The 26,761-nt window shown below is 31.0% G+C and overlaps 2 protein-coding genes across 21 annotated transcripts; one reads left to right on the top strand and one right to left on the bottom strand.

The window, feature by feature from the left end:
- Positions 1-342: 342 nt before the first annotated feature.
- On the bottom strand, positions 343-8,600 carry LOC112792133 (phosphatidylinositol 4-phosphate 5-kinase 7). 20 transcript variants are annotated; one of them, XR_011870061.1, is made up of 15 exons: positions 8,359-8,600; positions 8,021-8,086; positions 7,747-7,870; positions 7,498-7,649; positions 6,321-7,391; positions 5,874-6,041; positions 5,558-5,723; positions 4,962-5,072; positions 4,687-4,874; positions 4,100-4,254; positions 3,400-3,568; positions 2,513-2,774; positions 1,936-2,061; positions 1,693-1,803; positions 469-898 (listed from the first exon to the last, which is right to left on the bottom strand). XR_011870061.1 is itself a non-coding variant. In XM_072212821.1 (12 exons), exons 4-12 carry the CDS (start codon positions 7,512-7,514, stop codon positions 2,492-2,494), a joined length of 2,328 nt encoding a protein of 775 aa, XP_072068922.1. In that variant the 5' UTR covers positions 7,515-7,649; positions 7,747-7,870; positions 8,021-8,086; positions 8,359-8,600; the 3' UTR covers positions 2,362-2,491. The 20 variants fall into 20 exon arrangements, 7 of the variants coding, with proteins under 7 accessions (XP_072068922.1, XP_072068921.1, XP_072068920.1 ...); XR_011870058.1 differs by lacking the exon at positions 8,359-8,600 and adding an exon at positions 8,208-8,279 and having other exon boundaries at positions 7,747-7,913; XR_011870059.1 differs by lacking the exon at positions 8,359-8,600 and adding an exon at positions 8,208-8,279.
- A 12,130-nt stretch (positions 8,601-20,730) lies between these two features.
- Positions 20,731-21,642, top strand: LOC112792132 (probable 3-hydroxyisobutyrate dehydrogenase-like 2, mitochondrial). The gene has a single exon (XM_025835231.3). The coding sequence runs from the start codon at positions 20,731-20,733 to the stop codon at positions 21,640-21,642; it is 912 nt and encodes a 303-aa protein (XP_025691016.2).
- The last annotated feature ends 5,119 nt before the right edge of the window (positions 21,643-26,761 follow it).

Here is a 26,761-nt window from a genome sequence, read left to right as displayed (position 1 = left end):
TTCTATAGCGGTTTCTAAACAGATTGAACAATGAAGAAACCGCGGCTCTTCTGTTTTTTCACAAATGGCACATTATCCCAGAACTTTCAATGCCATCTTTCAACTTGACATACAACTCGTATATTTTCACTTCCGGAAAATTACATCGACAATGAAACAAAACCTGCATATCTTTGTCCGACCCTATACAAATATTTCATACTTCACACCAGTTAACACATAGGAATCTTGTAAAATAACTTTTTCACCCATTTTGTCCTATACACTCCCGTTTTTTTGCAATATACTCGTTTTTAACTTTGATAACGTATTTGATGATCGAATAAAAACACTCACTATCAGTAAACTTAACGATGTGTCTTTTGCATTTTTGAATTTTTTCAGAGTAATGAACTAGAATTAAAAAACTGTCCTTACTATCCATTTGTGAATTTGTGAAAAATGACTATCTACTGCTACACCATACTTAGTATTTATAGACATTTCTCATGTGAAGAAACCGTTATAGACTCAACACGGTTTCCTATGTTGGCCATTTATGAAAAAACAGCTGTAGAAGTGCCGTAATTTTTTCATTGTTCAGTTTGTTCAGAAACCGCTATAGAAATGTAACAATTCTTTCTCACACATGTCCCAAGGTAAACTGCTACACTTTGTAGTGGTTTACGTTATCTGCCAAACACTGTGTCCATTGATTCAAGAGATTCGAGTTCGAAGATGCTGCCGTCCACCTCGCTAGAGCTCTTCCGGTCATCTAGTCGTGTTTGCAAAGGGAAGCCGTCGCAATGAAGGGCGTCGTTTTTGGTCTCGCGCAAGATGAAGATGGAATTGCAGGTTTGAAATTCGGGTCGGGCTCGGATCTTCTGCTTTGGGTCTGGGCCAATTTTGGCCCGGGTCCCTGACAAAAACAAGTGCACGTTAGGGCTGTCATAATCTACACATGTATTCGAGTGTCCCACATGTGATTTTGTTTTTGGAAGCATTCTTACACTTAACATTCAAAATGTCCGCATCCATCCATTCTTTGCATTTCAGAATAACGTAACAACATTAAAATTTCAAACCTATGGTCCCACCCTAAACTTTCTATTAGACAGTGACAAAGATTTCGCTAATGAGTTTGATAAGGGGAAAAAATAATACTTTTAATCTGCACCATGCATAAAGGTGATAATTACCAAATGAGAGCAAGTTAACAAAAGAGCTCCAACGGCTCAATTCTATCACATAAAATAATGAGGTATATCGACTATCATATAAGAAAACCATATAATTTAAATTTAGTATAAGTTTTAGTTAAATTGATTCTATGTTCTATTAAGGATAAGTATAAAATATTTATGAACGTATAAACCCAAGAAAGGTGACAAAAAAAAGCTGGATTTCAATGTCAATTTTCTCCTTTATCTAACCCTTTTCTTCAACATCTAACTGAATAAAGTGTGAGCTAATAATTAGATTTAATCATTCTATCTTACTAATTTTGCTGTCCCATTAGAGCTATTACTCATAAGACTTGGTCCAATATGCATTTGGAACCATGTGACTCTCTCGCGAATTCTCGACATTATAAAAAGTAAAAATACCCATACTTTATAATGATATATATGATATGATATAAGATAGGATTCCTTACCCTGTGAATTCAAGCACTAAACCAATCTTAGAATTGCTTATTCAATTCAGACTTACCTCACCATAGGAAGAAAAATGGAAGCCCTCATTTCCCAGTTCACCTTCCTCTCAAACCAAGCATTACAAGAAAGGAGCTCTGATCCCTCCACAAGTGAAGACCTCATGAGGCTATTTGAGATCGAATCATACAGGGCATGGGCAGGTGTGGAACTTATTGAGCAAGAGAATAAAGAAGTGCAAGAAGAAAAAGAAGCAAAGGTAACAACTGCCATGCAACAAGATGATGATCATGAGGAATACCTTGAATGTGTCATGGAAAGTGCCATCGATGAGCTTCGATGCTTTGAAGAAGAGCTTGAGAGGATGTCACAACCAGAAATGGACATTGCTTCCAAGAGTACATTGAGGATGCAATGAATTCAACCGCTGCATGGAAATTGGAAAGGTTCATCTGGTTCTTACTTCTTTTAACCTTTATTGTTGTATTTAATGCTTTCATTCTTTAATATTGCTGGTTTAGAAAAAGTGGGAAACTAGAGCTGCACCAGAATTCATAATGAAACATTCAGCTATATTTGCAGAATTTCAATGGTATATCTTATTCAAAGTTTTAGGATTTTAGGCGGCTTAATATCTTGTTTTCGTTATAAAATATCACAGAATTTCAATCATATATGATTTTGCAGTTCCCAAAAAAAAAAAAAAAACGAAAAGAATTCAAGTATATCATGCAGAAAGTAACAACGATTATCCAATAAATAAAATGCTCTTGACTTGGTACAATTAATTACAAAGATATGACTCGCAGATCAAAAGAATTTACAAACATGGATATAATAAAAAAGCAATATATATATCAGGGAGTCTCCGGAAATACTTTTTTATCCAAGAAATTGATGAAACGCTCAGCATATAACTTGGGTTCTACTACTGATATGGTCATGGGGTCAAATTGTAGCGACTTAATATTATGCTCAATTTTCTTTCTGGCATTGTATTCCTGCAATATATCAATTACTCCCATGTACAGCACCACATCATAGACCTCAAAAAGCTCAATTTCTGATGCCTCCACCTTATCCTTCTGAACCTTGCGCGTAGCTTGAGCTGGCATGTTTACTCCTAGTTGCACTCTCAACCTGATTAATCAAGCCAGGTTGCAGAGTTACAAAGCATAAACACAAGAAACAATAACATTTTTACTTAGAGTTGATAAGAAAGTAATTGACATCACATTGAATATAGAGGACGAGACAGAATTCACGGAAAAAAGGATATTTTCAGCTTTCATTCTGACTATAATGATATGGTATCAGTGAAGCATAGACATTCACATGGACATAAACACAGAGACACACATCAACTTTTTGAAATAACACACGAATACGGCATATATAAAGGTTTAAATAAGTTTTTAGTCTCTACAAATATAGGTTATTTTGCTTTTAATCCCTCTAAAATTGTGTTAATTTTGGTCATTCTTTTAATGCTTAGTCCTTGTCATCAATTTACAAATTAATTGGCATGTGGTATGTGCAACATGGCACAAAGTTAGTGGCATCCACACCATTACACGCAAAACTGCAAATATCTCTTGTTAAGATATAAATATAAACTGAACTATAAAATTGATTTTTTTTTATATGCTTCTATGACCAAAGAAATTATAGAAAACACTGGTAAATTTCTGGGTTAATGAATGCTGAAATGGGAAAAGTAACAAAAGAGTGTAGATCACAAGAACAACTAATTCAAAGAAGATACCTTGCAGTACCAGGAAGTAAAAGATCAACTTCTTTGTCCCCAATGGAGTATGCCCTCAACGTATTTCCTCTAATGTGGGGTCCAGGTGCAGTGTTCACAGAGCCCGGTTCATGGGCAACCAACAGCAACCCTTTAGGAAGAATCAACTCATCCCCTTCCTTGACTGAATCTAGTGTACGTAAAGCAGGCCCAAATTCTCTCAATAGAAGGCAAAAGGATTTTTCAAAAAGAAAAAGCAGGAAAAAGAACCTTGTAGCGAATTTGTAAAACAACTCAAAACAGAAATCATGACTTTATGATTCATCAGATCTGTCAAAGTCTCACTTTGTTTAAGGATATGACTGAGATTGCCTTTATAAACGTTCGACGGATCCTGCCTAATGAGCTTAGGCTCACCTAATTCTTAAGAGCGATATTTACATGCTATAAAATATATCAAAAAGCTATAGATGTAAAAGATGTTATAGGTTCATTAGAAATATGACCAGCAAAACTTTTTTCCACTAGATGGGGTTATATATGTTCACTAGATATGCGACCAACAAAACACTTTTTCCCCCTGGATATGGTTGGCTATATAGATTAAGTGAAACATTTGTCCTATCTGTAGAAAAATTTAATCAATAATTTCTAAAAGAAACTTCTTATGTCACATTTTAGAAAACTGGCATTAGAAATAGAAAGTGTATTTAACAATTACCTTCTCCAGAAGATAAGCTATCCTGTTGCTGTAAAGATCCAGGATATTCTGCTAAGGCCCTTAGATTCTCTGGAGCTCTGAAATGTAATCCTAGCAGAAGGCTATAATCAATTATGTGTTGAGACTCCAAGAAAGTGCAGTCTAGAGAAATTTGTCTGCACCAGAAAAATGAAATCCAGTCATAAATAGAAGGTAAGTTAATAATCCCAAGTCAATGAGAGGTTGAATGCAGTTGCCACTGATAAATAGTTCAGTTCATAGTTCATACACACTGACACTACTAGTCACAATCACAACTCAATGCTACCACATGCCACAGCCAGGTATCCATATGAAAGTAAATCCATCATAACTTACTATATATGAATAGATACTACTTGTTAGAGTCCCATATCACCTAGAGATAACAAGACCTAGATAACCTTTATATGAGCTTTGGCATCCCTCACTTTATAAGCTAACTTTTGGGTTTCATGGCCATTATATGAGCTTGAAATTTTTTACAAGTACTCCTTAATTATTCAAGAAAAATGTGTTGCTTATCATTTCACTTCAACAGAGGTACCTCTCAAAAAGTAGGAACTTACTTGAACAGTGATTCTCGCAATTTTTTATCCATATGAAATTCGTATTTTAGATCAAGATCTTTTAATGTTGTATGGCTGCTAATTTTATCCTTTTCCGTAAATCTTCCATGAGAAGACCCCTTCAGATCATAACGACGGTGGATATGCAATTCTGTGCAGAACATATTCCCCATGACCACAAAACGCACCTAATTGAGAAAATAAGGAAATTTCTATAGCTTTGCCATTTAACAAACAAGGAAGAAAAAAGAGCTAGAGAAAGATATTTGGTGTACCTTTTTCCCACCCCTTAGTTTTATTCGATGTACCCCAAAAAATTTTGTAATAAGAGTATTCTCATGATGCCCTACATGGTAATAGTATTTAGGAAGCATATTGAGCAGAACCTACAAGAAGAGAACCAAAAGTACATTACCATGGACATTTAAATGCACAAATCAATTCATTATTGATTGCCATAGAGATAATAACATAAATGTATCATCTACTTCTCTATCTTTAACATAAAAGGAACTTCTGATGTTGGACTTCATGAACCTTGCCTTAAAAATTGTCAACAGATTAGTGCACAAGAAAATAGCGGCCCACCTAAATAGGAACTTATGCAATCAATTATTTCTCCCTAAATATGCATGTTTCTTAAAATCATAAAATAAATGCATTTCTCCTGAAAATCACCATTCAATTGGGGTCCTAGTTAGCCACTTGGCATTAGATTTCATGTAGTTTGTCCCTCAAATTTGTCACACTCTATTGTATCACTCTGCAGTCTATGTGCTATCTAATATGATGATATCTCCAACTGCAGAACTATTAAAAAGTGAAGTTCATACAACAATTGATGAACTCGACACATAAACTGACCGCAAACCTTTAGCTCTGATTTTTTCAGTGTCTTTATCACAAATCTGTCATCTTGAGAAAGAAAGAAGATGCTGCCACTTTTTCCAGGGGAAGATATGTCCCTTAGACCACAATCACCACAGATAGACATCATGTACTCTGCAGCATCCAGTTTGAACATCTCTCTCAAATTCCTGGAAATATATTCTTGTGTAACTATGCAGAGAAATAATAAAACAAAATAAGATGCAGAAAGGGAAGCTATATATGGTTAACTGGAGCGGACTTATGGTGCTCACAATATAACCTGGTTAAGCATGGTGTGCACACAGTTAAATGAATACCTGAAGACCATGGGGCAATAATCCTTCCAGTAGAAGTCTATAGAAGAATGTGGAGGAGTCAACTGTGAACCCTCCTTAGGGAAGTACATCCTTATCCTAGCTCGTTCTCCAAAATCAGATGAACGAACATCACGTGCAGGCACTGGTGTGATTTTGCCAACAGTGTACCTGATAATTCAGCCAAACTTTTTCAAAATAATTTTCACATGAAACAAAATATGATAATACTAAGCTGAATCACCCATTTTATCTGTAAGATGATAAAATTTAATTTTCATTTTTTTTTTAGTCAACTGTGCTAAGTCATTAGTTAGTGTGTTGAACTCATCCAATTGATCAGTCACATCACTTTGTACACACTGCAGCTCATGATTTTTAAACAAGTCAATAGAAAGAAAAATGATATCAAGAAATGGTTAATAGGATGACTTTAGACCAAGTAATTACCTGATGCCAAGCTGCAAATTAAGCTTCAGAAAATGGCTTCTGCGGCCTCCAAAAATGTCTATACATGTGCTCTTCTTTACTTGCTTCACACTAAACTTATTTTGCTGTTTGTTCGTATGAGATACTTCCGAATAACTCCGAACTCTCTCCATAATCAGCACCCCTTGCATATATTCCCTCTCATAAACTTTAGTACTATTACCAGGTGCATCAGATTGAGCTTCTTTAAAGGACTGGGATGATTTGGTTAAGGAATCATGACATATGCAATCACCAGCAGGATCTTGAACACCCCAACTTGAATCCAATGAAGAAGTCCTACTCCTATGAGATAGGTTATGTGAACTTTTTGAACTGCTACTTCTTGAAATCTTTTCAGAAAGGCTACGTTTTACTTTCGATTTTTGAGCCATATGTTTTTCTGTATTTAACACCAAACCATTATTTTCACTGTTAAGAGAACTACACCACTTCTTTAGAGATGGTTGTTTACTGCCAGTGGGATAGAATGTTCCTTTTCCATCCTTCAAGCCCTTACTCCATGTCCCAATATAAAGCTCTCCATCTGCAAATCTATAAACACCTGATCCATGTCTATGTCCATTTAACCAAGAACCATCAAAGATATCACCATTAGGCCACTTCATAACCCCTCTGCCATTTATTGTTCCATTTTTCCAATTCCCAACGTATATATTTCCATTATTCCAAGAATACCTCCCGCTGCCTTCACGAATTCCTTCTCTCCATAAGCCTTCATATACATCTGAATTGGGATACTCCTTCCGTCCAATTCCATGCTCAGCGTTCATTCTCCAGCCACCTCTATAAACGCCTGCATTCGATGTAGTCAATGTGCCATAACCATGAAGGAAACCCCCAGAGAATTCACCCTCATACTTTGCCCCTGAAGGAAATATGATCAGTCCTTTCCCAGTCATTTTCCCATCTACCCAGTCACCCTCATATACGGTTCCATCTGACCATGTGTATTTTCCATTGCCATGGGGCAGTATGCCCTTGATCTTACCGACGTAGACATCTCCATTAGAAAACAACTTTTCTTCAAAACTACAATTAAGAAGAAACAGTAGCATCATACTATCATATAGTACATAAAACAACAGGATGATTGATTAGATATATAAGGAGTTCTGTGACTTTCTTCCAGTATTACCTCCCACCGTCTTCCATGACTTGCAGACTTTCACTGATCCATAAGGATAAATCCAATTTCCTCGAAAAGGTTAATATAACTCACAGATATGATAGGGAAACAATTCAACTCTGCCTTCAAAAGCTTTATAACACTGTGCACCGTGGCGAACTCTGAAACATACATAGAATATAACAATCATAAATTGAAGGCCATTCCCAATACTATACTACAAAATAACAGAAGTAAAACCTTTAGAAGGTTTCTTACTGTTTCTGGAGTCTTCCAACACGTAAAACAGATCCCTCCAAATCCAGGTGAAGATTGTTACGGCAGGATCAAATTGAAACTCAAAACACTTGACGAGAGGAAGGTAACGAAGCTAGCAAGCTAGCTAGTAACGTGCACAAACATCAAAGACTTGAAATTAAGTTTCTCTGGAATCGCAAATCACATAGATGATACTGTTTCTTCCAGATGCGATGAAACCACGAAACAGAGAAAAAAAGGTGAATCAGGATACGAATAATGATTGAACAGAAACCTTAGATGGATGATGAATGAATGGAGGAAAATGAAGAGGCAGTGAAATCCTGCAACAGGAGGCAAACTGCAAAGAGGAAGAAGAAGAGTTCCAATCAGTGTGAGGAAGTAAACCCTACCGAAAAGAGAAATGATTGATTGAGGCAGGTTCAGGTGAGAAAGAAGAAGTGATGAATGATTTTTGTAACCGTCTCTATCTCTATCTGGTTGCAAAGGCGACAAGTACCCCACCATACACAAATATTCATTTTATATACAAAACTGTAAGAGGAGTCAGGTGCTGATTATACATTTATATACTCTCTTCAAATACAGACACCGTTTGTTAATTGTTATAACCTGAAAGGAACTTGACTTCTCTTTCTTTCTTTCCCTCTTCATTCTTCAACTGCAGCTAAGGTACCAACCTTTTCCACCACCTCAAAACCCCACGCCCGCCTTTTACATTTTTTCCCCCCTTAATTACCGAAATAAATAAATATTAAATATTAAATTATAAATACAAACCAATCGAGTAAACGGTAAACCTTGACTTTTATTTGGATAGTTCGGACTATCCTGGAAAATTTTGACATTATCTCTGATTTAAAATCTTATATTGTCAAATTAATAAGTCTTTTATTTTATAAATAGTTTATTTTTTTATTTTTTTTACGTGAGATTAATTTTATATATTTTTTATATTTGTAATATTAACGGATAAATTTGATTAAATTATCATTATATAAAATTAATAATTAAAAATTATTAAATAATTTAATAAATTTAACTAAATTATTATTTAACTATTTTTAGTTATCGATTTAAATTTTTAATTTTTATTTGAAGAGTGTTAAAGAGTTAATAATTTTTGTGTTTTATAATTATTAATTAATTATTAATAATATTTTTAATAATGTAAAATTAGATCTAATAATAAAAAATTATTTTTTTTTTTAATGATTAAACTTTTATAGCAAAACACAAAAATTGCTCATCTTAAACTTTTTTTTTTAATTTTATTGTGGGGTATGTGAAAGGGCATTTGACACGAAAGGGATAAAGGCCAAATAGAGGCTGATTCTATAGATGCCCGAAATCCAACGTCCACACTGTCTAGCTGTTTTCCTTTTCCATTATTTATTTCAATTCGTTATTTACAATAGCTTTGAATGAAAATTCACAATCTGAATTGTGACCAGAAAAAGAAAAAGGAGGCACTTAGATAAATACGTTTAAAATATTTTTTAAAGATATTTTTATATTAACTAAGTTGGGTTGGTTTAGTGATTAGTTCATTGGTCTATTTAAGCAAGTGTCGGGAGTTCAAATTTCGGCTTGTGCATGCATTAGTTTTTGTATAATTTATTTAGTGTTTCTCATCACATATTATTAAATTTCTCAAAATATTTTTTTCTAAAAACAATAAAAAGCATTTAATTTGGACTATAATAAAAAAGATAATAAATTAACTATTAGATTTTTTTAAAAGATTATTTACATAAAAAAATATATCACATTCATCAAAATATATATATATATATATATATATATATATAACAAGCTCTTAAAATTTTTATAAATAAAAAATAATTAATTTTTATTCGTATAATATATAAAATAATTACTATATTATTATTATATTATAGATTAAAATTTACTAATTTAAATTTTATTTTTATTTTTAATATAAGCATTAAAAATAAATATTTTTTTATAACAAGATGTAATGTAACAAAATATATATAATATTAATTAGTTTTTAAAAAATTCTGAAAAGATGGTTTTTTTTAATAAAGTGTTATTAAAAAATTAACATTATAAAAACTAATTTTAACCAATATGATATAATAGGTTATTAAATATATTTAATACAAAATACATTGAATATAAATTTTTATTGAGTTTAAATTTTAAATAATTTTTAATTGAATTTAAAATATTTTTATTTTAAAGAGTTAGAATATTTTAACATCATTTTTTCGTATCTTTTTAATTGAGTCTTTGATTTTTTTAAATTATAAACCTTATTTATAATTAAGAGTAATGTTTTAACACCACAAATTAGTCACACATATAAAAATACAAGAACAATTCTATTGTCATAATTATAATCTAACTTTATAAGCAATACAATACAATGAAACTATATATAATTAATATAACTAAATTTTATCTACATCTATAGTCATATTTCATAAATAATATAATTAAATTATATTTATGTTTATATTAAAATATGAATAAAAATACAAAAAAATTATCAGGATAGTTTTCGTTCATAATTTTTTTTATTATTTTTTGTTGTGAAAAGTTTAATTATTTTAATAATTAATTATTTTTTTAAAAAGATATTTGAATAACACAAAAAAAGTCTTATTAAGAGTAATTTATTTATATATGATTAAAAAATAATTGAATAATTATATACGGTAAAAAAATTAATATTAATTAAAAAATAAAATTAAAAATTATGGTTTTTTTTATTTTTTCCAAAATTTATTTACAAGTAATTCTATAAATATTTTACGATGAATAAAAATATTAAACTCGCACTAAAATTTATTCTAATAAAATTTATTTTTATTCTACTAAACGTTAAATAAACTATTGAAAAAAATTTTGTTTCCTCCAAATAAGATATAGCTTATCTTATCTCCTTTATATAGCTTATGATAGTTATCTTATCTCTTTTGTAAGGATAAGCCAGATAAGATAAGATAACTATCATAAGCTATATAAAGGAGAGCCACAGGCCTTAGGTACAAACTCATCCTTCATACTTTATACCTTTTAGACTGCGGAGTATCTTTGCAGATTCCACCACCCCGGCCACTCCAAAAAGACGATCCGACAACTGTTGCAAGTCCTTGATCCTACAACCACTAACAACAATGGTTCTCGAGATCAGCATTGAACCCAGCATGATCATCGAAGTCGAGACTTATGACCTTACTTCCCGCCATTATCCTTACACCGTTTATGCCGACGACCAACGCTCTCCAAGTGGCTCACCAACCTCCTCAAGTCCACTCCCAAAAACACCTTGGTCATCGTGGGCGTAACCGCCGAGCACCAATTTACCAAGTACACCAAGCGCGGCGTCAAGGACCACGGCTACGACTTCATCTCCCTCTGCATTGGCTCTCACTGCCTCCTCTACCCTCTTCTCCAACAAGCCGACTCTTACAAAGCGAAGCAAAATCCTAGGCCCCTCTGCGACTTCTTCGCCAACACTAGGGTTATCACGGTGGGAATGGAGATCGAAAAGGTGAAGGCAAAGCTGGAGAAGCACTACGGGATCGAGCTGAAGAAGGCGTTGGACCTTAGGGCGATGGCGGTGGAAGGGATGAAGGAGGTAGGGGAGAAGGTGGATCTGTGGCATTACAATCTTGACAAGTTGGCGAAGACAGTGCTGGGGAAGCACTTTGACGTGGTGAGGCCGGAAGAGAAGCTGAACTGGTATGATGAAGAAAGCTCGTGCTGTTATTACAATGTGTATACGGATGAGAAGACAATGTTCATCACCATTGATACTTATCTTTGCTACCTCATTGGTTTCGAGCTGCATGGTATGATCCATGGACATGAAGCGGGTAAGAGCCAAGATTCTAGTAAGTCCAAGAAGAAGGTTAACAAGAAGAAGAACTCATGAGGTGCCTTTGATTTCTAAGATTAGTAATGAGGTAATGCATGCATAGTTTGATTAGACTTTAGAGTAGTATATGACCGTGATTCTATCCTTCTTAATGATAGTAACTTTTACCCTTTCAATTCTTATCTGATTTGGATATAGATTTTTGTCATGGAGGCCACTCAAATAAAGACGCCTAAAACGTATTTTTTTAAAGATGTTTTCATATTGTGTTTTAATTTATTTCTGTATAATTTATTTGGTATTATTCATCACATATTATTAAATTTCTCAAAAGATTTTCTTTCCAAAAATAATAAAAAATGTTTAATTTGGATTAAAACAAAAAGGAAATAGATTAACATAAATATATATATATATATATATATATATAAAAGCTCAAACCTCTTAAAATTTAGTCACAAAAAGAACCTTTTAAAATTTTTATAAATAAAAAAATAATTAATTTATATTCGTACAATATATAAAATAATTACTATATTATTATTATATTATAAATTAAGATTCACTAATTTAAATTTTTTTATTTTTAATATAAGTATTAGAAATAAATAAAATTTTTATAACTAAATGTAGTGTAACAAAATATATATAATATTAATTAGTTCTTAAAAAATTCTAAAAAATAGTTTCTTTCATTTTAGTAAAATAACTATTTATTAAAGTAGACAAATTAATTTTTTTTCTCATATACAATTTTTTTAAGATATAAAAGTAATTAATTAGGACATTGGTTAAGATAATTAAAGTCATTATTTCATTAAATTTTGAATTTAAAGAAAAATCCTAGTTAATTTTTGTATAGAAATTTCGAATTTGAAAACATTAATAAAAATTATGTTGAATTTTGATTTATTTGATTCTCATTTAAATTAATCACTACATAAGTTAAAGTTCTATTTTGAAGTTATATTCGAGCTTTAATATGATTTTTAAAGTTTCAATTTACTTAGTTTGATTTTTTAACTTAGGTATTCGTGACTCATATTAGGGTTTTAAGTGTTTAGTTAAAAAAAATAAGGTAAAAAAATTTCAATTGTCACATCAAATAGTCGCTAGAATGTATAATGTAGCAGTCGTTAGTCCATCTCAGCATGTCGTTAACGATTTTGTGAGACAGTGACAAAAATAAGATTAGGAACTAATGTGAGTCATAAGTCATAACTATTAAGTTGGGAGACTAAATTGAGTAAATCAAAATTTTTGAAATTAGATTGAAACATATAGTTGTTAGAACCGAACCAGTGATCGAACCGGTCAAGTTACTGATTCACTGGTTTATTGGTTCAACCGATAAATCACTGGTTGGACCGATAAAACCGGTCTCATGTAAATATAAAATATAAAATAGTTAAAAACTTAAAATTAAAATTTGAAATACATATCTTCACTAACATTTTATGAAGAATCAAGTCTCAGCTTATAAAAATAACTAATATAAAAAAACCATAAAATTTTAATACTACAATAGTATCTTATTTTGACACAATAAAAAAATAATTAATTCACAAAGCCTATCATCTAACTATAATATCAGTAGATTTTAATACTAACATCAAAACAAATAACCTTAATCACAATACTAGCAATAAAATAGATAAAGTAAATTAATAATTTTTTAGTGAAAATTATATTTATATTAATAATGGTATATAATTAAAATATAATTAATTTTAAAAATAGAAAAAACAAAAATTAAATTAAATTATATATTTATGTATACTATATAATTAGTATTTGTCAAATATAATATTTAGAAGTACAATGGCTAAGTGGCAAGTAAAGGTTGTTTTTGCTCCAAGGTTCTTGGTTCGAGACTTTGTGGAGATATTTTAAAAAATTTTTTAAGTAGACCAGTTCGGTTAGACCGGTTTGCACCAGTTCTTATCGGTTCACACCGGTTTTATTTCTTAAACGGTCTAAGAAGTAAACCAAACCGGACCAGGATCCGATTCTAGTCTGGTTCACTAGTTTTTCGGTCGAACCAGCTGATCCAGTTTGATTTTTACAACTATGGATTGAAATATGAACATAATTTCAGAGACCAACAAGTATTATCTCTTTGTTGACAATTAAGTTGTTTTAATGGTAATTAAGATCTAATAATGATTTATAATAAAAGAAGCATTCTTTTGCAATACTGAACCTATAGTAGTAGTTAGGAGTGTTCATAGATTAGATCATATTCATATTAATCCACAATATTTATCCGTATCTGATCTGTAATTTGAGGATGTGATCTGATCTGTAATTGGATTGGATCGAATCGGATCCACACTCTAATCAGATAGAAGTAAATATGTTTAAAAAAGTAAGCAAAAAAAATTATTGACCTTTTTTATAAAAATAAATTTTTTTAATATTTTTTATTTTATGGATATATTTGATATCTGATCCAAACATAAAAAGTGCTAATATCGAATTTGATCTAATGAGTTTAGTGCGGATTGGATCGAAATTTCAGCCATATCCCATCTGTAAACACTCCTAGTAATAATAACTAAAAGATTATAATGATTATATTTTTAACTAAGAGGAAGTGCAAAAAAAAAGTACTAAATACAAGAACATTTAATCAAATATTAAAAGACAATTTTACTTTAAAACAATTGGACTTTTTTTGCTCATATATATATATATATATATATATATATATATATATATATATATATATATATATATATATATATATATATATATATATGATAATTATTTTATATATCACACAAATATAAACGTTTTTTTTTCTATGATCTTAAGAAAGGTTTTGTAAGTCCCTAACCTTGTTATCGATTTTTGTAGTGTTAGCCCTCATATTATCGATTTGATTTATATATAATTCGAATGATAAATTATTTGGTGACGTGCTTCCTTTTTTATTGCGATATACTTGTTTATTATTATTATTATTATTATTATTATTATTATTATTATTATTATTATTATTATTAAAAAATAACAGGCCAAATTATTTCCATAACATAATAGAAGTATGGAAATTTATCATTATTCTCTAATGGAGGAAACAAAATTCTTTTCAATAATTTATTTAACATTTAGTAGAATAAAAATAAATTTTATTAGAATAAATTTTAGTACGAGTTTAATATTTTTATTCATCGTAAAATATTTATAGAATTACTTGTAAATAAATTTTGGAAAAAATAAAAAAACCATAATTTTTAATTTTATTTTTTAATTAATATTAATTTTTTTTACCGTATATAATTATTCAATTATTTTTTAATCATATATAAATAAATTACTCTTAATAAGACTTTTTTTGTGTTATTTAATTATCTTTTTAAAAAATAATTAATTATTAAAATAATTAAACTTTTCACAATAAAAAATAATAAAAAAAATTATGAACGAAAACCATCCTGATAATTTTTTGTATTTTTATTCATATTTTAATATAAACATAAATATAATTTAATTATATTATTTATGAAATGTTACTATAGATGTAGATAAAATTTAGTTATATTAATTATATATAGTTTCATTGTATTGTATTGCTTATAAAGTTAGATTATAATTATGACAATAGAATTGTTCTTGTATTTTTATATGTGTGACTAATTGGTGGTGTTAAAATATTACTCTTAATTATAAATAAGGTTTATAATTTAAAAAATTAAAGACTCAACTAAAAAGATACGAAAAAATGATGTTAAAATATTCTAACTCTTTAAATAAAAATATTTGAAATTCAATTAAAAATTATTTAAAATTTAAACTCAATAAAAATTTATATTCAATGTGTTTTGTATTAAATATATTTAATAACCTATTATATCATATTGGTTGAAATTAGTTTTTATAATGTTAATTTTTTAATAACACTTTATTAGAAAAAACCATATTTTCAGAATTTTTTAAAAACTAATTAATATTATATATATTTTGTTACATTACATCTTGTTATAAAAAAATTATTTATTTCTAATGCTTATATTAAAAATAAAAATAAAATTTAAATTAATAAATTTTAATCTATAATATAATAATAATATAGTAATTATTTTATATATTATACGAATAAAAATTAATTATTTTTTTATTTATAAAAATTTTAAGAGCTTGTTTTATATATATATATATATATATATATATATTGATGAATGTGATATATTTTTTTATGTAAATAATTTTTTAAAAAAATTTAATAGTTAATCTGTTACTTTTTTGTTGTAGTTCAAATTAAATGTTTTTTATTATTTTTGGAAAGAAAATCTTTTGAGAAATTTAATAATATGTGATGAGGAACACCGAATAAATTATACAGAAATCAATTAAAATACAATATAAAAATATCTTTAAAAAAATATTTTAAACGTCTTTATTTGAGTGACCTCCAAAAGAGAAATAGTCATAATAATAACCACGTAACCAGTTCTGTTTAATTTCTTACTTGTTTTTTCTTATCACTTAATAAGATGTGCGTGGAATGATGGATTCAAATATAATGAACAAAAGAATTATTTCTAAACACATGCTTAAAAGGAATTGTATATTCAAAATATGCATATGTATGATTAATGACAATAACACATCTGTATGCAAATAAAATATAATCTATAGCATTAGTTTCTTTTAATAAGAAGTTACGTAGTTGAATCATCGTTTTGGATAATTATTGAATTCTAACTTTCTAAGCCTCGTTTCTCTTCTATGTTTCGTTGAAGGCACTGGAATAATAAGATTTAACTATCACATGCTGTAGATACGTATTTTAATATTATAATAATAACTTTTAAATTCTTTTATATATTTAATATTTAGAAATATAAAAAATACCTTTTTAATAAATTTTAATAAAATAATTTTATAATATTTTTTAAAATATCTTTAAGACACATAGTACTAAAACATAATAAAATAAAAAAATTACATTATTGACTTTTTAATTTATTTATCATGATTTGGATCCTCTTTTTTAATTGTTATTAAATCATGATTTTGATCTAATTCCTACTCTCTCTCTTTCTTACATTGTTAGATGATATATAAATATTAAAAATATTATTTATAGACTATAAAAATTAATTATTAAAATTAATAATAATAATATATTTATATATAATTATATATATTATTTAATTTATTTTTAATATATATTTTATATTAATAATTAATTTTAATAACTGATTTTAGTCCTTAATATACTTGATTAGATATTGATATCAACGTCTCATTGAATAAAAACGATGTCTTAACTTTAAGTTAGATATATAGGTTCCTTGATAATTTTAAAATTTTTTAAATAATAATTATGGAGTTTGGGTCCCATTTTGAGGGAAACAAACAAATGGGATACCCTTTTCCGGTGGTAAGTGGTAACATGACACGTGCTCACGTGCTGTATTTTGGCATTTGTTATCACCGGCCCTAGTATGGCTGCATGTCTCAATCATCAATTCATCATGAAAATCAAGCTATTCATTTTGGATTACGTTAGAGAGAAACTACCATTCATACTGTTGAGCTATCATGCATTCATACCAATTTGGAAATTACTATTATGTATATTATATAACTACTTTAATACTATGTTACAAGGTTTTGTAAATGGATTGGATGTATCATAAGTTTTAAAAGTTATTTTTATACTAAATATTATCATTTCAAAGATCTCAATGAGTGTCACTAATATATTCGTACAAAAATAATTTAGAGCTGCTTTGGATAGTAGTTACACTTACACATATTAAATTAAGTCAAGTTGCTCGCTCCAAAAAAAAGATAGTTCACCAAAAAAAAAATTAAAGTCAAGTTGTATAAAATACTTGTATAAATGTGATTAGTATTTCGCCAATTATGAGGTAACACAATGAAAAAGTGCAAATATCAATTATCTCATGAAGTTTTAAATATAATATATATGTAAACAGATAACTAGGTATCTTTTAAAATATAATAATTCTCCACGTACGAGCATTTTTTATACAAGTCTTTATAAGTTATTTATATTAACGCGCTTCGAATCGTTATTGTACATTTTTATTGCATCTTCTTATTCTTTTTGCTGCACATTATTCTTCCTCTTTCTCTTCCTCTTCTTTTTCTTTTCTTTTGTTTCTTGCATTCTCTTTCTCATTCTTCATTTACGTATTTTTTTTTCTATTTTTTTTGTTATTCTCGATTTCCATTATCTTTTGACATCAAATTCTGAAATTATTTTTGAAGAAGAAGAAGCAGCAGAAGATGAGAAAGAGAAAGAGAAAGAGAAAGAGTTCTGAATTATACATAAGGTGTACTTCAACGAATTTTGGGTGTATTTCTTAAATCCTTTAGGTGCATTTCTATAATCCTTTGGGTGTATTTCTGTAATCATTTGGGTGTATCACTGTAATCGTTTGGGTGCATTTCTGTAATCGTTTGGGTGTATTTCTGAAGTTCTATTATCTTCAAATTTAGCAAGAAACTCGTTTTCATGGAGGAGGAAGAAGAAGAGTCGTTCATAATGCATGGTGAATAGCGCGCTTTGGAAACAGGAAGTGGTTGAATAACGTGCGTTTATTTACTCTTGAATGTAGGAGTGTAATACGTTTATTTTGTTGGGTTTGTGCCAACTTGTAAGATTTGTAAGGCAAAAAAACTTGTATGTGTAGCAGACCTCTTTAAATATAATATTTTTCGTATGTGAAATAAGAAGGAGAATGTTAGGGGGACAATGATTTTATTGAACAATATGAACAATCACCAATAAAAAAACACACTACACCTCCAAATTAATCTTCTAAATTTTATTATTAAAATAACTATCCGTACACTAATAAAATTAACATTTAATATATCTATTGTTTACATTGTTTAATATTTTTATTATTCACCTATACTATGGAGAATGAAGTGCATGGAGAGAGATACCTGTCCCTAGGGAGAGATTATCGACGGTAGGGTTGTTACAAAAACCAGCCAAACACTTGGAAACATATCCATTAATTATGTTGCACTTTGAATAATATATATAATTAATATAGTTATTAATATTAAATCAAGCTACAAGACACGTTGAAACCAAGATCATTAGAAAATGTGTGTGAGTGATCTTTTTGACACCTTCTATTATCTGTAATTAATCTATTAATTCATTGCTTTCTGAATCAGAAAGCAAGCAATTATATATTACACGCCTTTCGTTTTCAAGAACCACAGGAAGCATCTTATTCTTCCACAATAGGCAACTTTGATTGGATGCGAAGTTAACAAACAATATCTTTAGTTTAATTTAATAACAATCCCATAACAAAGTAGCATCATATACAGTACTTTACTTTTAAACTTGAAAATTTTCAACGTATTAATCTAATACAAAAATACAAACAACCAATGTGGAAATAGAAAGATATTTTGAGTTTTTTCTTTAAAAAGAGAATTGTGGAAGTTATAATTTATAAATAGTCATTTCAAGCGAAGCCGCCAGGCTGATTGAATCACATCTTGACAACTTTCTCTATAATTGATAGATCATAGATGATAGATCATATTCCTCAAGCTAATGCAGTCCAAGAACAAAGAATATAAAAAGCAGATATTTTACCATATGATTCGCTGGCAACGCATAGAATTGGAATTGTGAGCTACAGCTTACCTGGCCATAACACTGTCACTCATAGTTGGATTTGGATCTTCTAAAATTTGAATTTCATTTTAAAAAGTAAAGTGTAATCTCTTACTATTTATTTTATAAGTGGAATCAAGAATAAATATGAGAGAGAACTAGGAGCGGCCGACCCGCCCGCCCTACCTAGGCCCGCCTCATAAACAGGGCGGACCGACCCGCCCGGCCAACTAAAATGAGTTCAAAATGCTAGCCCGCCCCGCTTTATGACGGATTGGCGGGTTGGCGGGCTAGCCCGCTTGACTCTTTTTTTTTAAAAAAATAAAATTCATTAATTAACTAAAAAATAATAATTAAAAAATGATAATTAAAAAATAAACAATAGTCAAATTATAATATAATTTTTTTACTATTTTTTTAATTTTTAACTTCAATAAAATTGTTCAAAATAATATTTGTCAATAAAATCATCTTTATTTTAAAAAATAAGTCACATAATTTGAGCATATATACGAAACTGTAAAATAAAATAAATAAAGTTAATAACTAAAAGAAGAATAAAAAAAATAAAAAAAAAAGTGTTTAAAAATTCTATAATTATTAATTTTATAATAGTAACTACACTTTTATTTAATAAAAAAAAGAAAAATAAAAAGTTTCGACCCGGCGGACCGGCCCGCCCCGCCCTGCCAAAACCCGCCAATTTGGCGGTGCGGGTTTGGCGGGTTTTTATAATTTGGCGGGTTCTAAATTCTAGTCCGACCCGCCTTTTTTAGCGGGTTTAGTGGATCGGTCCGGCGGGCTCGACCCATTTTGCCACCCCTAAGAGAAACCATTCAAGAATAGAAAACCACATTTTATCTTCTAAAGTAAAAATTTAAAATTTAGAGGATTCAAATCCCTCATCATTAAATCTGGATTTTTTTTTAATATTGCATTTTTTTATATAAAAAAACACCAATTACTGCCAAAATGGACGAACCCTAAAATATAGCCCGTAGGGCTCAAACTATGAACCAATTTTTGGACAGACCAAAATACGAACCTTAACCCAACTTTAAAGTCCACTCCCTTAATCAGACCCAAAAAAAAGCCTTCAATTTCACAACAAACAAAAACTCTCCCAAGTCCATTTCTCTAATAAGAAAATTAGAAAGCTCTTATCACCAGTGTTTTCGGCTTCTCCCCTTCATAATATACACATACTCACTTTACCAAACAATATATATACTCACCAATAATTAACAAAAAAATATTAAAATTTTATTATAATTTATTATAATTATTAGTTTAATTTTTTAATTTAATAATATACTTTGGTTCATATTTTTAAATATTAATAACTAATTAATAAGTAAAAAACAATAATTTTAACGTCCTTCTAACGTTTCTGGTTAACAAGTGCGAAATTAGAAGAGCATCCAAAACACTCCACAGTGGCCGGTGCGCACTCCACTGTGAGGAGCATCTTCATTCGGCACCAAAGAAAATGGGAACGCCGTACCCGATGCCCATCGATCCATCCAAGACCAGAATTGGATTCATCGGAATCGGAGTTATGGGCGCCGCTATGGCCTCCCGCCTCATCTCAGCCGGCTACAACCTCTCTTTCTACGCACGCAACCCATCCAACCCAAACTCCCTCTCTCTCCAATCAAAGGGCGCAACCCTCTCCCCTTCCATCTCCGCCCTCTCCCAATCCTCCAACATTCTCTTCACCATGGTCGGCCACCCCTCCGACGTCCGCTCCCTCTACCTCGACGGCCCTCACTCCATCATCTCTTCCCTAAACCCTAACTCCGTCACCGTCGACACCACCAGCTCCCACCCGGACCTCGCCCGCCAGATCTTCTCCGCCGCACGACAACGCTCGTCCTGGTCCGTCGACGCGCCGGTCTCCGGTGGCGACATCGGCGCCAGGGACGGAAAACTGGCGATCTTCGCGGCCGGAGATCGCGACGTGGTGGAATGGCTGCAACCGTTGTTCTCGGTGATGGGAAAAGCAACGTACATGGGAGGCGCGGGGTGCGGACAGAGCTGCAAGATCGCGAACCAGATCACGATAGGAGGGAACCTGGTTGGGATAAGTGAGGGTTTGGTGTTCGCGAAGCGCGTGGGGCTGGATCTGGAGAAGTTCGTTGAGGCGGTTAGGGAAGGTGCGGCGGGGTCGAAGGCGATGGAGCTTTTCGCTGGGAGGATGATTGGGAGAGATTTCAGGCCAGGTGGTTATGCTGAGTATCAGGTTAAGGATTTGGGAATGGGTGTGGATGTTGTTGAAGGTGGTGATGATGAATCTTGTGTTGTGCTTCCTGGTGCTGCCATCTGTAAGCAGATTTTTCAGAGTATGGTTGCTAATGGTGATGGTAAGCTTGGTGGTCAGGGTGTTATAACTGTTATTGAGAGGATCAATGGCATGTGATGTTTGTTAGTTAGTTAGTTAATCATCAATGTAAAATTATCACTACGACCCTACTCAATAAGATTGCATCATGCATTCACACTCTTAGCAGGAATCCAGTATAGGAAGCACTAGCAGCTTGCACTAGTTGAAACAAATGTATTTGCCAAGACCAAGAGTACATGATAGTGTTGCAATTGATAGCTAGTTAGTAATGTGTGGCTGCCTCATGATTCTTCTCACCTAGATCTTTGACTTTTGAGTGAATTCTTTTTTTTCTTTTTTTTTTTATTGGTCAGGGAGTGAATTCATTTCATCTGCGTTTGCTTATTCAAAATTGGGCTCCATATCACTCCACAGACTAGACGACCATTGTTGCTAATGTGGTTTCCTTATTTTGTTTTAGTTGGGCCTTTACCCTCTCGTGTGATAAAAAACATTGCCTTTGCAAGATCTCACGAGTCTCAAAACACTTGCACGAGACATTTATTTAGTTGAAAAAATAAATTATGGTGAACTCAGGTGAAGTCGACTTCACGTGAAGTTGATACGTGAAAGCTGTTAGATGAAGTCAAATTAGTCAAATCATCTAACAACTCTCAGATATCAACTTCACGTGAAGTCGACTTCACCTAAGTTTTCACCATAAATTATATATAAATTTTTCGTTAGTTGAAAAAAAACGTCTTAATTAATTAGACCTTTCTAAAACGGCACGAGACAATTATTAGAGCCGCGTGTGCCAGTCTATTAGCTATATTTAATTATTTATTTCGGTTGTTTATAGTATTTGTTAGTCTAATAAATCAAGATTTAATTTATTATGGATTTAAATTTTATTTAAACTCTCAATATTTACTTAAACAATGAATTTAAATTGGTTGGTTGTTAGCTATATTTAATAAAAAATATTATTTATATATTAAAATTAACTATTAAAATTTATTATAATATATTTGTATATAAATATAAATATAATAATTTATTTTTAGAAAACTACTAAGATAAAGATACTTAAAACATCTTTTTTAAGACGTTTTTTAATAATTAAAATTTAATATATACATAATTAATTAAACTATGTTATTTTTGTCAAAATTAGACCAGACAAATTAGTTTGATCAAAAATCAAACTTTGAATCGATCTAAATTAATTTTTTTATAGAAAATGATTATAATACTTTTTTTTACAAAAAATAAGGAGACTCGAACCCGCGACTTCTTAAGTGAGTATATGGAGATTATGCCATTTGAGTTATAACTCATTAGCAATGATTATAATACTCTAATTATAAAAAATGATTAAAATATTTATTTTATAATATATATATATATATTTAATTTTAAATCTTAATCCTATGACAGTGGAGAAAAGTTAGAATATATATATATATGTGTATATATGATCCATTACCCCATTTTCGGCTCACACCAACAATCTCGGAATCGAAACCCATTCAACAAAGTAACTTTTTCGAGAATTTCTCTAAACAAACCACTAAAGTCCCAAATTCCAGAGTATGAGGAAGAGGATTCCGTCAAACCAAATAATAAAGATATGGATAACCACTTAAGAGTAACTCAATATATACTAGTGACCCACTAAGTCACACATACGCAATTCATTCTATTCCTTGCTCTAAATATTCACACATTCTCACTTACTTGAACGTTGGAGTCCCGTGCCCAACGTTCCTTCCTCTCCTCTAGGGAAAGCAAGTTCGAGCACGAGTGAAACAAGCTATACTTCAGAGATATTTCTTTACACAAGAACAAATAATAGAGATATTATATGAAGTATTTTGGTCATTTTCTATAATAGAGATATTATAGTCATTTTTTATAAAAAATATTAATTTAGACTAATTCAAAGTTTGATTTATTGATTTTTTAGTCAAATCAATTTGTCCAGTCTAATTTTGATAAAAATAATACTGAAGGTTGTGGTAGGCTTAGAGAAGGGGGGTTGAATCTATGTCTTCCTTTGATTTGCTGTTTTCACCCTTTTTGAAGCAAAGTTACAAATCTGATTCTGTTTGAACTCAGCAGCGGAAATTTATGAGACAAATTATTTTTGTCTCATGAATATCAGAAAACAGAACATGACAGAGAAGAAAGAGCTAACACCAGCATGTATCCTGGTTCGGTTGCTTTGTGCTATGCAACCTACATCCGGTCTCCTCCACAACTGTGGAAGAATTTCACTATAGTTAACAGTATTACATACACCAATTTCACACTCAAGTTCTAACCTAACTTGACATTGGCTATGCTGACACTCAACTATTCACTCTTAGTGCTAACCCAACTAAGAAAGGGATACCAAACAGGTACAAGATACAAGACACTTAACCAACCTAAAGAAATCAGAAAATAACTCTAGGCTTTTCTCTCAAGTGTTTCACTCAGTCTTTTTCAACTCTTGGCTTTTTCACAAGCTTTCTCACAATGCCTTTTCTCTCAAGAAATTACAGAAAGATAAACATTGAAAAGATCATTACAATCAGTAAGAACATGAAGGAGATTGACTTCATCAACAGCCTCTGTGCTATGCGAAAAACCGGATAAGCAAGCCTCTGATTCAGTTCTTCATACTGGCGGAATGCACCTTTGATTTAGGTTACACTGTCCAGTTAGTTGAACTTCTTCAAAGAGCTCTTCTCAGAACAAAACCTCAATTCACTGGTTTTCTCTCCCTTGCTTCAGAATGAACAACAAGCTTCTTTTTATCTCCTTGCATGTTCCTTGGTTCTTCCTCCAAGGTCAACATCTTGAGCCTTGAGCTTCACCAACCACAGATCCACTTTTTCTTCTTAATCCTCAGAGTAGAAACTTTCCCTCTGACTTCCTCATCTTGACCGAAAGCCACAAAGCAGTAACCATAGAAATCTTCTCATGGTCAACTTGATCTTAGCCATAGAAAAGCTACTTGGTCCCCAAGTATCACTTGTGACCGTAGATGTGAAACAGAATAGGGCAGAGAACCACTTTCCCTTGAATGCCGTTTTCGGATATAGCAGAGAGTTGGGAAGAAGAGAAGAAGATTTGATGCAAGCAAAATGAGATGGATTACCTTTAACCTAAGCTTGATTTGGTTTGGATTTTCTGATTAAGTTTCTGTGTGTCAAGCTTTACCTTTCTCTCTTTTGCTTTTTTTGGTGTTTAGTTTGGTGAAGAAGCTCTTTCTCTTTCTTACTTTTCTGAAGGTTTGATTTGACTTGATTTGAGAGGAGGGGAACGTTGCTTTGGTTGGAGCATTATGGTGGGAATTGAAAATCAATTCGGGCTTAGATCATGTAACACGTTTGGCCCATCTGATTTCTTTGGCTTCTATCCTTTGCTTTTGTTTGGGCTTTACCCATTAGCCTTGCTGTATTGTCTTTATACCATTTGGGCTGCTTAAAGGAATTTGGCCTGTAAAACACTAATTATTTATTTTTCCCAAAAATAATGTTTGTCATCACTAATTAATTTAGTTAATTTCTTAACTCAACAAATACAATTTAATCGATTACATGTATTAAATTTTAATTATTAAAGAATATTTTTTAAAAAAATATTTTAAGTATTTTTATATAAGTGTCTCCTTTATTTTTAATATATATTTTATATTAATAATTTATTTTAATAGTTGATTTTAGTATACATTTAATATGAATGATACTTAATAGGGCAATTTACATATTTAAAACATTTGGAAGAAAATGTTACGTAATTATAACTTTTCAAAACACCAAACGCAATTGCAACTTTTCTAATTATATGTAAACCGCGACGGATTAGTATTGCACGTAAACTGCTACAACCTGTCGCGATTTACATTGAATTTGGCCTGTGCATAAACCACTACACCCTATAGCAGTTTATATTGACTTTTGTAAATACAGAATCCGCTACACCCTGCAGCGGTTTTTAAAAGAATTGTGTTGATGAAGACACCGTGATACCGTGTAGCGATTTCTTCTTCTCCCAAGCATTGTCTCTTACTTTAGCAAATATGCAAATGAATGATAAATGTGAGCTCTTAATAATAGAGCTCTTAACAATTCCAAATTTTATTTTGTATTCGGCTTTGTAAAATTTGTAATTATAATTATAATATAATACATTTATATCCAAATTTTGCATAATATGAATGATAATTCTATCAAAAAGGATAAATTAAATGAAAAACTAATTATAAGTAACAATAATGATGGAACTGATTGAACTTGAGAAGGAAGGTTGAATCAAGTTAGCTCAAAATATTAACTTTTCAAGCTCTATTTTTGAGGAAGTTAAAAATGTAGAAGATTTTTTCGTTTTGTCTCATATGCAGAACTGAAACAGAGAATGGCCATCATATATCCTGGTTTGGATTCTAAATACCATGAATCCTACGTCCAGTCTCCACCACAAACTATGATAGAATTTTCACTATAATCCACTGATTACAATCACTAATACTATTGAATTATAACCTAATTCAACTAGTATCTACCACTAAGCTTTCTTCACCATAGCTTAGCAACCCAAAGTGTTGTCCTAACTTGGAAGGGGAATCTACACAGATTCAAACTCACCAAGTGCTAACCCAACTTGGCAAGGGGAACTAATCCTAGTTCAACAACTCAAATACTAGAAATTCAGTGGCTCTTTCATGCACCTTTTACCTTTTCTCTCATGACTTTTTTACTCATATTTTCAGCATTTTTCTCAATACAAAAGATGACCAATATAGCCATAACAAATAATCAGAAATGAACCTCGAGTAGAAGAAAAAGAATTCAGCTCAAAGTTGAGATGATGCTCTGAATTTGCTCTCTTTTTCTTATCTTCAAATGTTGGAATGAGGTTGGTTTTATATCTTCAGCTTGCTCTCCAATTTGCCTCTTTCATTTCCATGTTACAGCTACCCGTTGGAGTTATATATGAGGGCATGCAGTCCTTGCTTATCCTGCTCCACTATCTTTGCTGGTTGAGGAATTCGTCCACCACCTCTGCTGTCCTTTGATATGTTTTTCTCCTTGGTAGGCTTTTTTTCTCTCTGCTCTATTATCACTGCTGTCCGAGGAGCTGTACTGCTGCTTCTGCTCTTTGCAAGTTTGTATTTTGCTCACTCATGATCTGAATGTTGCTTTACTGATATTCTTGGAGTAGT

This window comes from Arachis hypogaea, chromosome 13 (genome assembly GCF_003086295.3).
Source record: "Arachis hypogaea cultivar Tifrunner chromosome 13, arahy.Tifrunner.gnm2.J5K5, whole genome shotgun sequence".
NCBI lineage: Eukaryota > Viridiplantae > Streptophyta > Magnoliopsida > Fabales > Fabaceae > Arachis > Arachis hypogaea.
Note: the sequence above shows the minus strand (reverse complement) of the source record. Positions and strands in the feature narration are given on the sequence as shown.